The sequence below is a fragment of the Corapipo altera genome, unplaced genomic scaffold (genome assembly GCF_003945725.1).
Source record: "Corapipo altera isolate COAL_440 unplaced genomic scaffold, ASM394572v1 1b, whole genome shotgun sequence".
Taxonomy (NCBI): domain Eukaryota; kingdom Metazoa; phylum Chordata; class Aves; order Passeriformes; family Pipridae; genus Corapipo; species Corapipo altera.
Window position 1 is genome coordinate 16,505,186 of NW_020884881.1, and position 12,188 is coordinate 16,517,373.

Genomic DNA, 12,188 nt, shown 5'->3' on the forward strand with positions numbered 1-12,188 from the left:
TTTAGAAATTTTTATTTGCAGCATTAAAGCTGGGGATACAGCTATTTTAAATTAAAGTGCAGGATACAGCTATCCAGATAAAGCCTGAAATCTGTCAGCTGTTACAGCTTGTCCTAATTCAGGACCTACAATGCAAAACTTCTGGAAAGCAAGGCAGTAATAAAGGCAATGCTGAGGACTAGAAGTATGTAAGTCAAACTAAACACTAGTAAGAATTACTAGAAAAAAAGAATGTCTTGAACTACTGTATTAATTTTCAAAGGGATACTGTGGAAAGCCCATCTTGTAGGTCACAGTGCTGGAAAACATATCATAGAAAACAATCCCACCCTAGCAAACAGAAGGGCAGATTTGAAAGCTTTCTTTGCTGTGGTTCTTTTCTGTCCTGTTTTTTGGGGTAATTTTATTTTCATTCTCAATTCTTCACGTGGTAAAGAATCACATGTAACATTCAAGCAGTTTAAAAATTCCTAGACCCTCATTTGATGTACAGTACAAACCTTTATTACACAAAACTGTCTTCATTCTTTGTAAGACTGTTCCTGGAGATGGGCTTTTTTGTATGTGTGTGATAAAGTGAGCATGTTTATAATGAGGTTTGGTGCTTTTGTTATTCAAGATGAACCAACCTGACAATAGAGAGCCCTGCTGTGAGGAGTGCATTGTATTCAGGCTTTTCTCCAGCCCATGTAACATTGCATCCCAACATGTTAGTAACTGGATAAAAACAAGTGGCCCTTTCCCCTGAAAAGGGACCATGCTGAAAATTACTTGCTTTCTTGCTTTGGATCTAGTTTCACAATCTGGTATATTGATAATAGTTTCAAACACCTGCAGCTAATTGTTGTTTGGGTGGTTTTTTGTGGGTTACATCATCTTTCCCCCATTTCATTCCTCTCTCTTTCAGGAGAAATCCCAATGGTGAATTCATCAGTTGGACCAAACTGCTGTACATGTAATTGCCAGTCAACCCTGCAAGCGATTCTTCAAGAGCTCAAGACCATGCGAAAACTGATGCAGATTCAAACAGGTACAATGCAGATTCAAACAGCTACAATGTCCCATATGTGTTTATCTGTGACAAGCATCTAGTTGAATATGGCCAAGCTCGTTGCAGGGATGTTGAACTAGATGATCTTTGGAGGTCCCTTCCAACCCAAACTGTTCTGTGATTCTATGATCTTCCTGTTAGGGAATGGTCTAATAAGACAGAAAAGTCTGTGTGGACACTCAGGAAAACTTGGGACTATTTCCTGCTCTCTTGACACGTTGTTCAAAGTCAGATTTTCACAGGTTTCTTGGAAATGTAATTATTACTTCTCAGATCCTTACCTGTAACATGGGATTTTATCTTACAGGAATCTTTTAAGGCTAAATTAAAAAAAATAAATCTAATGTGATTAGATACTCTTGTAATGAGAGCTCAGTGGGTAGGTCAATATGCCATAACCACCCCCAGTTTGTTTTCACAGTGCTGCCTAATTTGTGATTTGCTCACCAGTTCACTAATCTGAGCGGTAAGAAAAATGAAATTGGAATTGTCTAGTTCTCTGCTAGTTTGGGAGATGAAACAGAACAGTGCAGAGCCAGAAGAGCTCTAGAGCCAGCAAGATAGTGAGACCATGGCAGGTAGGAGCTAGGTAGGTCATCATGGGCTGCTGGGAAGCTAAAAATCACTATTAATACTAATAAAGAGTTGGACATGTTGGAGATTTTTTCAGTTGACTTGCTCATCCAGCATAAGTGATGGGGAGTGGAGCCATGGAGGTTTTTCTCTTGGAGTGGCTGGGTAAGACCTCTGTAAGAAAAGGGAGTGTTGAGTAATTAATTGAAACATGGGTGGAGTGAAGGGCTGACTAAACTCCTTGTCTCCACGGTGTGTAATGTTTGAGTGAGTGATGGGAAGGATCAGACAGGTTTTGTAGTATCAGTTGACATGCATAAAAATGCTTTTCTAGAAGTCATCAATTTAAAAAGAAGCACACAAAGGCCCAGTTTTACAGTCTTTGCTGGGACATGGGCTTCTTTATCACTCCAATTTCATTGAAGTTATGTTGTGGTTGGAAGTGGCTTGTGAGTGACAGCTGTAGGAATGGGGTTTATGCCAAAAGAGCTGGCTCCTCAATAGCAGGAACATATCTTATTTATTATGTATCTACAGAGTAAGTACCTTGTTAATTCATGAAGCTCTTGATTCACTGGGAGTGCTTCATATTTTCTGAAATTATAGTTTTGCAGAGAAAAAAAAAATCATTTGGCATTTTTGTTTCTAAAAGGGAAAAAACCTAAAATGCAAACATGTAAGCGAAAGTGTAGTAACTTGTTTTAGTGTTCAAACACCCTACTGTCTTAGTTATGAATTACCCATCACAGTCTTGTAAGTCCTTGCCAGAAATTAAATATTCCAGAAATATTTTAATAAACAGTATTGTAAGGTTTGGTTTTTTCCTCAGGCTTTGTAGATGAGGACTTTTTGTAGCCCACTCATAATTTGAATGAGTTTGATCTACATGTGAAGCACTTCTGGCTTTTTTTGTTTCAACCTTGATTTTAGTGATTTATCCACACATATAATTGTATCTGGATAGCATTCTGCTAGTGAGTGAGTGAGGACTCAGTCATATTGATACAGGTTCAGGTTCAGGATTGGTGCCTTAATTTATTGTGAATACTGGGAAATGCAAAATATTGATATATATAAAATATGGTTTCTTATATTTCAGAGATAACACGTCAGTTTTTGTGTATGAGCAAAACAAACCGATGCTACTTTGGGTTACCTTTTTTCCCAGAAATTAAACTACTGAATAGTGTTTTCACTCATTCTTGACATAATGGTACTTGAAATGTTCTTGCTGAGCTAATTAACTTGGAGACCACAGTCATAAAAATAACTGTAATTGCATTAGCACTTGTATTATCTTACTTTATCAAGAAAAGATCTTCAAAGACAGTGAGATTCTCAGTCATTCAAGAGGGTATGCAAATCAATCATCACTTAAGTGCTTCATGTCACCAACCACCCAGTGGTCACTAGGAGAAAGAACCACGTATTCCTAATTTTCCTAAAATGCTATTTATCACTGTGTCTTGAAAAGCCTCATAGTATAGCTCACTGTCATTATTCCCATTGTGCAGATTGGAAAATTATGCAAAGGTGATAAAATGTGTTTCCCCTGCACCAGCAGTCCTGGAAGCCACACCACTTACCCAGAAAAAAAGTTCAGTGTGTCGGCGGTTTAATGGTGCATCTCTGTGATTATATGTTTGCTTTTGTCTGTAAAATTAATGCATTGCTTTCTTTCATTCAGTTGGGACTCAAAACAGACAGCAGCCTCCTGTTCCTCTGATCTGTGCACAAAAGTCAACAATATCAAGAAAGAGAAATAAAAAGAGAAAACTGCCCCTCAAAACTATTGAACCAGTTGCAATGAGTAAGAAACCCAGCGCTGCAGAGAATGAAAAGAAGCTTTCAGCAAACTCAGAACGACTGAGTCTGCAAGCGATTGAACCTGCCCCAAAACCAGAAACCCCCGTTTCAGGATTTGGAATTATCCTTGAATCGGCTTCATCAGATGTAAGTTCAGGTTTTAACGCACAGGATCACAGGATTTTAAAGCACTAACTCATTCAGGAGAGTCGGTACTCAAATCCCATTGATGTCTCTTCCCACTTTTTGTTAGAATAAACAAGCAAATCCTGGGTAGGGGTGAATGGAGATTTAGGGTTAGATGAGGGGAGTGCTGATTACAAAGGCTGGGGGTTTTTTCCAACTTTTATGAGTGTATAGTTCTTCCTTGAGTTCAAAGCTCTGGTTCTTTGCGCTTGCAGTGGGAACTTGCTCTTCATCTCTCCCACTGCCAAGAGCCACCATGAGGTGAGGAGCCATGAAAAGTGCTGGATGTATAAACCATTCACAGCCAATCATTGCTGTTGAATAGTAACACGTGTGCCTTTATCCTACCAAGGGGTATTTATGTGCTCTCATGCCTGTCTGGTCCCACTGGCTCTGGGGGACTCCTCGCCTCTATAAACTTCATATTCGGTCTTTGCTGAATCCGGTCATTTAGTCTCCCTCACTGTGGTTGCTGGATGAGGGCCTTGACACTGTTGATGATGCCAAAAGAGGCCAAAATTTGCCTCTCTAAGAATGTCTTCTTTTCCCATGTAAAATTGCAGTAGGCATATTTTCTTGATTCGTGTACACAGTGATAGAAATCTCATGTATCTGGTGGCTGATTGGCTTTGTTTAATGACTAAATCGATGTCATCCGAACCAGTTCAGTGACAAGTAAACTGGTCATTACTTTCTCTAATATATTTTTAATTTTGAGCAGGCGCTTTCCAATTTCCTAAGTACTATGAGCTAGAAAAACATAATTAAATCCAGTATTAATAAGCATAAATGAAAACAATGTAGCAGATAATGTCCTACCTTTCTGGAAGAGGGAACTAATAATAAAAAAGAGCTGTCATAATAATTCAGTTACAGAGATGCAAGCCACACCACTAATTAGGTTGCAGTCTCATGCCAGTGTAGTGATACAGAGTAACTAGTTTGATGCTTTTTCAGAGGTTTTCCTTTTGTAGTACTGGGCTTAATAATGTTTGAGGGAAAGGTTTGGGGAGGGACTGGTAATTTATCTCCAGTATGCAATTTGTGCTTATAATTTTTCTTTGCTTGTGGCACTCTTGTCAGCTTGAAACACGGTTTTGAAAACAGTTTTGTACTTGCGATGGAATTTAATTTGGCTTTATGAATGTGTTCCATCGCTGGACACGATTCTTTGTAGTTGCCAATTTGACCTAAGGAAAAAAAAGAAGAGAAAACATGTGGCTCATAAATCAGGCCCTCATCTGCCCACCCATGCTTGGGCCCCTGCTTGCCACAGTAGTTGCTTGACTAAATTTACAGAGCCAGAACCCTGAGAGAAACAAATTGATTTTGCTTTGTCTTTGGAAAGAAAACATTTGAGTTCTGAAAACAGATACATTTAATGTGAAAATAAAATGTGACCCTAAACATTTTGAGAAAGCTAAAGAAAGTCACTTCTGTCAGAATGAATGGCAACATTATCATTTTCTATTTATTCATAAGTATCTCTGGTGTGCTCATGACCAGCATGTCTGAATGCCTGAAAAAACTGAAAGACACTTTACACAGCACCGTGTTCCCCTGAGGATATTCCATGGGTTGTCTGTAGTGTGTGCTGTGTCATGCACCACCACTGCTGCCACTGCTGTTTTGCCAGCACTTATTGAACTTTAAGAAAAATCCAAGTTTAACGGGTATAAAATTGGGGCTGCCAAAACGAGTGCAATTAGTTCAGACCTGCTGTGATGAAATACTGCTGCTTACAGAGATGGAAAAAGTCTTTGTGAGACCAACCCTTAATCTGGCCCATGGATCAGAGAACCTGCTTTTTAAATGTAATGATCTGTTACTCTTAGTTAAACGTTCTTGTGTTTGTTCTACAGTTATAGTATTTAATTTATAACCTAATAATTTTTAATCTATGTATTATAACCTACCAAAAAGTCTAGGATTAAATCTAATTCACTACCTGTTAATTTTAGCACAGCAGAAGCCTTTGGCATTCAGGTCTTATTTGTTTTATTGTACACAAATAGTTTACCCACCAGTTCCTTAAGCATGATCATTGTCTGCTAACAAGTGCTTTTTCCTTGAGAAATCGTATTCAAAGTGATCATAAAGTTCAATTAGTTACTGATTGTCTTTGATTGAAGAGTGGTTTACTACTAAAGGGAAAGCAAGAATAAATCATGTTTTTACCTCCAAATTATTTCACTGATAAATTGATTCCTATATTAAGAATAAAATAGCCAAACTAAAATAAAGCTGACTCCTCCATTCTGGTGCAGTGCTAAGGTTTGAGATGTATTTTATGACTGTATTACGGGGTGGTTGGTAACCTGTCAAAGCCTAATGCAGGTGTTCTAAAGTGAACTTAGGGAAGACAGAAACCTCCCACAGAGCAGAAGGGCAAAAACTTGCTTGATCTTGATTTTTCAGTATGAATACAGGCCATGAAAGTGGGGCCTCACAATCATCCTGGCTTTTGGGGATTTAAGCAGAAAAGGTACCACAAGAGTAACTGGCCTTTGTTGGTTCCATCAATGGTGTGGCCAGCAGGATGAGGCAGTGATTGTCCCCCTGTGCTCAGCACTGGTGAGGCCACACCAGTCCTGGGGTCAGTTTTGACCCCTCACCACAAGACACACATTGAGGGGCTGGAGCATGTCCAGAGAAGGGCAGTGGAGCTGGGAAAGGGTCTGGAGCACAAGTGTGATGAGGAGCAGCTGAGGGAGCTGAGGGGGCTCAGCCTGGAGGAGGTTCAGGGGTGACCTTCTTGCTCTCTACAACTTGCTGAGAGGAAGTTGTAGCCATGTGGTGGTCCATCTCTTTTCCCAATTAACAAGCAACAGGACAGGAGAAGATGGCCTCAAATTGCACCAGGGAAGGTTTAGATTGGATATTAGGAAAAATTTCTTCCCTGAAAGGGTTGTCAAGCACTGGCACAGGCTGCCATGGGAAGTGGAAGAGTCACTATCCTTGGAGGTATTTACTAGAGGTGTAGATGTGGCACTTGGGGACATGGTTTAGTGGTGGGCTTGGCAGTGCTGGGTTAAACATTGGACTTGATAATCTTACGAGTCTTTTCCAACCTAAACAATTCTATGATTAGTGAAGATGGTTTGTCTACCCTGGGTGTCTGTCATCCAGGTCATCTTAGATGTCTCCCAGAAGACCCAAGTAACAGACCAGGATACCTTCATCACCATGACAACTACATTCTGGGTTTTGATGAACGTGAAATAGAATTTTTCCCAAGCTGTAAACTTGGCCCACATTTATTTACTCTTGAAAATCTTTTCTGTCACCAGAAAGTTTAGAAGTAACATATTAAAAACCCACCTACATCAGAGTATTGTCAGATGTCAAATAGAGTAACTCTGACTGTTTTGCTGGATCCAGCATTTTGAAAGTTCTCAAGGTAAAAAACAACTTTTCATCCAGAACAAGCCGAGAAACTACACACTTTTAAGATTTTTTTTGTTGTTGTTGTTGCTATCTGCATGTTTTAAGATTCTTCATCCTGACTTCCCAAAGCATTGTAATCTTCATGGCTCAACACATATCCATATCTCATGACAGTACATTCTTTGAAAGTATCCTGCTTGCTATACCTCTCTTGATACTGGTTTTTAAAAATCCATGGGAAAAGAGTTACGCAGCCAAATTGTTCTGAGGTTGGCAGCCCTTTCTTCTGTCTAGACTCAAGATGTTTGCAGGTGATTTGATGGGAGATGGCACTTGCTCTTGCTCTGTAAACGTCTTTGAAAATGCACCATCATTGGTGGATATATTTTCATGTAGGAGAAAAAAAGTTCTTAGGAGCAAGGCTGAAATGTTGTCTTATTTTCATCATGACCACAGATTTTTTTTCCTCTTTGCCAGCTTCCAAACAATATTTTAAAAATTTTAGTTTATTCATGAAAAAATATAATGAAGAAATATAATTATTCCATGCAGAAGTCTTACATAAGCATTACGAAGAAAATTCTGCAAATACTGTTCATGTAATTTCTGATATGTACAGACAGGGGCAGCAAAAAGGCTCTTGGTAAGGGGACTTCTCAAAGGCCTTGCCTGCTTTGACCCAGAATGTACCTGAGAGAAGATTCTTGTGAAATACAGTATGGTTGTCTTTCCTCTTCTTCCCCTCTGTCTCATTTGCTAGCAGTCCTGTAAATCCCTGAGATTTCCTGTTGAGGATTTCTGTGCTGGAATAATCTCTGTCTGTCTGACATCATCCTCTTCTAAGAATGCGTTTTGGGAATATGAAAAGGAGGGAGAAATGGATGCTCAGCAAGGGTGGGCTCCAAGGGCAACTTCAGACTCATCATCCACCTCTACTCCTATGTGCCATATCTGCACTAGAAGCCCTCCTGGGAAACCATGTGGAATGGGCCAGTATCCCTGCATTTGTGCTTCTTGGAAATGCCTGGCTGCCCCACAGCACTTGGCAGTGAAACAAGTCCATTAAATGGTTAGATACATGTCTAAAACGCGTCTCTTAGGAGCACTGCCCTGGGATGATCCTCTGGGTTGCCATTATTACCCAGTACTGAAAGATATCTCTTGTCTTTTTGTTAGCTGCACACCTAGAAATAATGTCAGTAATTGTTAACTATTACAGAGGCCAGACAGATTATTTGATTTGCCTTTTAAGGTGCTTATTCACTGATGGGGTTTGATTTCAATGAATTAGGCTGCTGAGGTCCTGAATAGCTGGGAAGAGATCCCGTGGTTTGGTGATGTGATTGTAAAGTCTCATCAGATGCATGATTGAAATAAAACAATGTCTTTGAATGCTCGTTTAATTAAAGCATTTGTATTCTTTTGGTAGCCAGAAGTGCAACTTGCAGAAGGCTTTGATGTCTTCATGCCAAAATCTCAGCTGGACTCTATACTATCAAACTACACTCGCTCAGGAAGTCTGCTCTTTAGGAAGCTGGTCTGTGCATTTTTTGATGACAAGACCTTGGCTAACTCTTTACCAAATGGCAAAAGGAAAAGAGGGCTCAATGACAACCGGAAAGGACTAGACCAAAATATTGTGGGTGCAATAAAAGGTATGTTTTCTGCTTTCCTTCACATGTGTAATTAGAACATATTCTCAGCTAAGAAGAGTGTAAGGGGATTAGAATTTCTGACGTGTGTTAGGTCTATTAAAATATGCAGTCTTATTTTTATTCCCTTTCATTCACTTGTTAAAAATAGCTTCTACGGGGACAGCTTGTGTTCATTTTAAACCAATGATCCTGGTTTCTGAAGTCAGGCTCTAAGGTTAGAAACTCAATGTTCATATAAGATAATTACTTTTTTTCCCTGTATATCAGAGATGCCAAGAAATCTTGAAAACATAATGACAGTGTAACTGATACCCTTCAATCAAAATTCTAAGTCTTGCACTGCATCTGACTGTGTCTGCTCTGTAAATTGTTTAGTAGTGGGTAGCTGGACTGGGGAGAGATGGAGGAAGGTAATGCTGGGGCTGAGATGAGTTTGATGCTCATAAGAACCAGTGGTCATTCTTCTTGGGGAGCACATTTCTTGGTCAGTGTGAGCATCCTGTGCTGGGTGGTTTTTCTTAGTGATGACTGCTTTCTAGCTTCCAAAGAACACAAGTACCTTCAAACTCTGTGATCAAAACATATAAGGAGCTAGTATTAGACCAGAGGTTCTGAACTGGGTTCTATTTATTTTGAAATCTGATATTGTAGGGAAAATACCCAAGTTACCAAAAAACAGTCTATGTTGCAAAGCAGAGCTTATTTTAGAGGCTGTGACTCATCCTCAGGTACAGATTACTTACTTAGGAGACACAGGGCAATGAGAAGAGTTTCTGTTGTAAGTGTGTTGGCAGCAAAAGGAGGCAGGAGAACCTTTTGCAACCACCTCTCTGCCAACTTTTGGACCCCTCTTGCCATGAAAGAAGGACATTGACATACTGGCTTGAGTCCAGTGGAGGGCCACCAAGACTTACGGTACTAAAGCAGGGAAGTGGTGAAGTGTCACAGGTGGAGAGGCTGAGAGAACTGGAGAGAAAATGATTCAGGAGAAACCTTATTGCTGTCCACAACTACCTAGTGGGATGGTGTAGAGGAGATGGAGTCAGACTCTTCTCAGAGGCACAAGAGGCATTGGACACATGGAAAATTGCAATGTGAAGGCTGGACATGAAGGCCTTCAGAGGACCCTTCCAAGCTGTTTATTTCTGCAACGAAGTGTATGTTGTGCCTATGTCTTAGCCTTATACATTTTACAGAGTAGCTGGCAGCCTTTCTTACAGTTATGCTTGTAATCAAGTTTAAGTCACAAACATTTTTTTGTACCTTCCTTTCTTGAGCTCAGTAGTCTGCAAAAATCTGAGTCTGATTTCACTCTATCTCATTCTTCATTAAAAGCTTTAATAAATAAGTTAAATAGAAGAAAAAGCATTCAAAATTACTTTTTTTTTTAAATCTCTAATTTGAACAGCACTTGATAAAAGAAATGTTTTACAGCAAATGCAGCAGCACTATTAAAATAGCAGCCATCACCCCCTGCAGAGAGCAATGTTTCTCAGTAGCTAAGCCCATATCAGTGGAGCAAATTCCGAGACTGGTCTTAACCTCTTTGCTTGAGTTTGGGACAGGAAAGAGGAGAGTTGTAGTTCCAAGAGACAAATTTCGTTTGTAATGATACCACTAGGAACCACTGTAATAACAGTGATCTTTATTGGCATTTACAGTATTGCCCAAACGTTGCTGCCTGATTCCTGATAGGGAAGCCCATCCCTAAAAGCTCTGCTGGAATAAGATGCCAAGAGCTGACGTCCTGTGGATCTTTACTCAGTCTGGCTCCAATAGCACCCTTCTTCCCTCCGAGGAGCTGGGCTGTCACACACTGTAGTTTCATTTATTCCAAGAAATAACTAAGCCAGTATGAAATCTCTGCAGGAACAACATCATGTTGTTTGCATTATTATCATTAGCACATTCCTCTACCACGTGCCCAGATACCCTTTATTGGCACTTCTAGTCCTTTTCCATCACAGAGATACAAAAGGCTACATTCACGACAAAAAAGTACAGGGAATTTGAAGGAAGGACTGTTTGCTTGAAAATTGCTCTTCCTGTCTGAAAACATTTTCACTGCCATCCTTACAAGTAATTTAATGCTTCTGCAACAGGATGATTAGCCAGGGAGCAATTCTCTCTTTTGACTTTGGGTATTCAGTGGCACTTGTTGAATCAGTTGCAGTGTTTTTCCTGGGCAATCAGCTTCCCTTGTGTGCTGCACCAGTCTTTCACTCAGAACTGAGGAAAAAAAAAAGATGAAAAAATAAAAATAATCAGAAGCAGTTATTTTTCCTTTATGTTGTTGAGTAGGAATTCAGCCAGTGAAATCCTTCCCTGCAGAAATCAATGAGCTGTGTTCAGATATATAAGTGTGATGTATCCCTCAGGGATCCATACTGGAACCAGTACTATTCAATATTTTCATCAGTAACACAGACAGTGGTTTCTAGGGCACCCTCAGCAGGTTTGCAATGACACCAGTCATTGAATGGGGCAGTTGATTTCCTAAAGGGAAGGGGTGCCATCCAGAGGGACCTTGGCAGGCATGAGGAATGGGTCGATGTGAACCTCCTGACATTTAACAAGGCCAAGTGCAAGGCCTGCACCTGAGTCAGGGCAATGCCCTCTGTCAGGATAGACTTAGGGATGAAGGGATTGGGAACAGCCCTGCAGAGAAGGACTTGGGGGTACTGGTGGACAAAAAATTAGATAGGAGCCAGCAATGTGTACTCACAGCTAGAAAGCCAACCATGTCCTGTGCTGCATCACCAGCAGTGTGGGCAGCAGGTCAAGGGAGGTGATTCTTCCCCTCTACTCCGCTCTGGTGAGACCCCACCTGCAGTGCTGCACCCAGCTCTGGGGTCCTCAGCACAGGAAAGGCATGGACCTGTTGGAATGAGTCCAGAGGAGGGTCACAAAGATGATCAGAGACCTGGAGCACCTCTCCTGTGAAGACAAGATGAGAGAGCTGGTGTTGTTCAGCCTGGAGAAGAGAAGGCTCTGGGGAGACCTTATTGTGGCCTTCTAATATAAAATGGGGGCTTGTAAGAAAGGTGAGGATGGATATTTTACCAAAGCCTATGGTAAAGTGACAGAACAAAGGAGCAATAGTTTTAAACTGAGTGTAGGTTTAGATTGGACATAAGACCTTTTTTTTTGTTTTTATGATGAGGGTGGTGAGGCACTGGCAGAATTTACCCAGAGGAACTGTGGCTGCCCCTTACCTGGAAGTGTTCAATGTCAGCTTGGCCAGGGCTTTGAGCAACCTGATGAAGTGCAAGATGTCCCTGCCCATGGCAGGGGGGTTGGACTAGACAATCTTCAAAGTGCCCTTTCAACTCAAACCAGTCTCTGTTTCTGTGACAGAGCGATTGTTAACACTGTGCAGCTCAGATGGACTAGAAAGAGCAAGCAGGTCACACTTCTCCTGCCTCCTTGCTATTCAGTTCCCATTCCTTTTTGTCCACATTGGTCTTTCTCTAACCACACATTGAGCAATCAAGACTCTTTTGCCTTTCATTCAAGAAAAGAACAAACAA

At 40.6% G+C, this 12,188-nt stretch overlaps 1 protein-coding gene across 6 annotated transcripts in view; it reads left to right on the forward strand.

Moving 5' to 3' along the window:
- BEND7 (BEN domain containing 7) overlaps positions 1 to 12,188 on the forward strand; it is a 46,840-nt gene that overhangs the window by 18,411 nt on the left and 16,241 nt on the right. For all 6 annotated transcript variants that reach the window (XM_027639700.1, XM_027639704.1, XM_027639701.1 and 3 more), the window contains 3 exons: positions 908 to 1,030; positions 3,312 to 3,577; positions 8,433 to 8,658. In XM_027639700.1, coding sequence (XP_027495501.1) covers positions 908 to 1,030; positions 3,312 to 3,577; positions 8,433 to 8,658 — 615 coding nt within the window. The remainder of the gene's footprint in view (positions 1 to 907; positions 1,031 to 3,311; positions 3,578 to 8,432; positions 8,659 to 12,188) is intronic.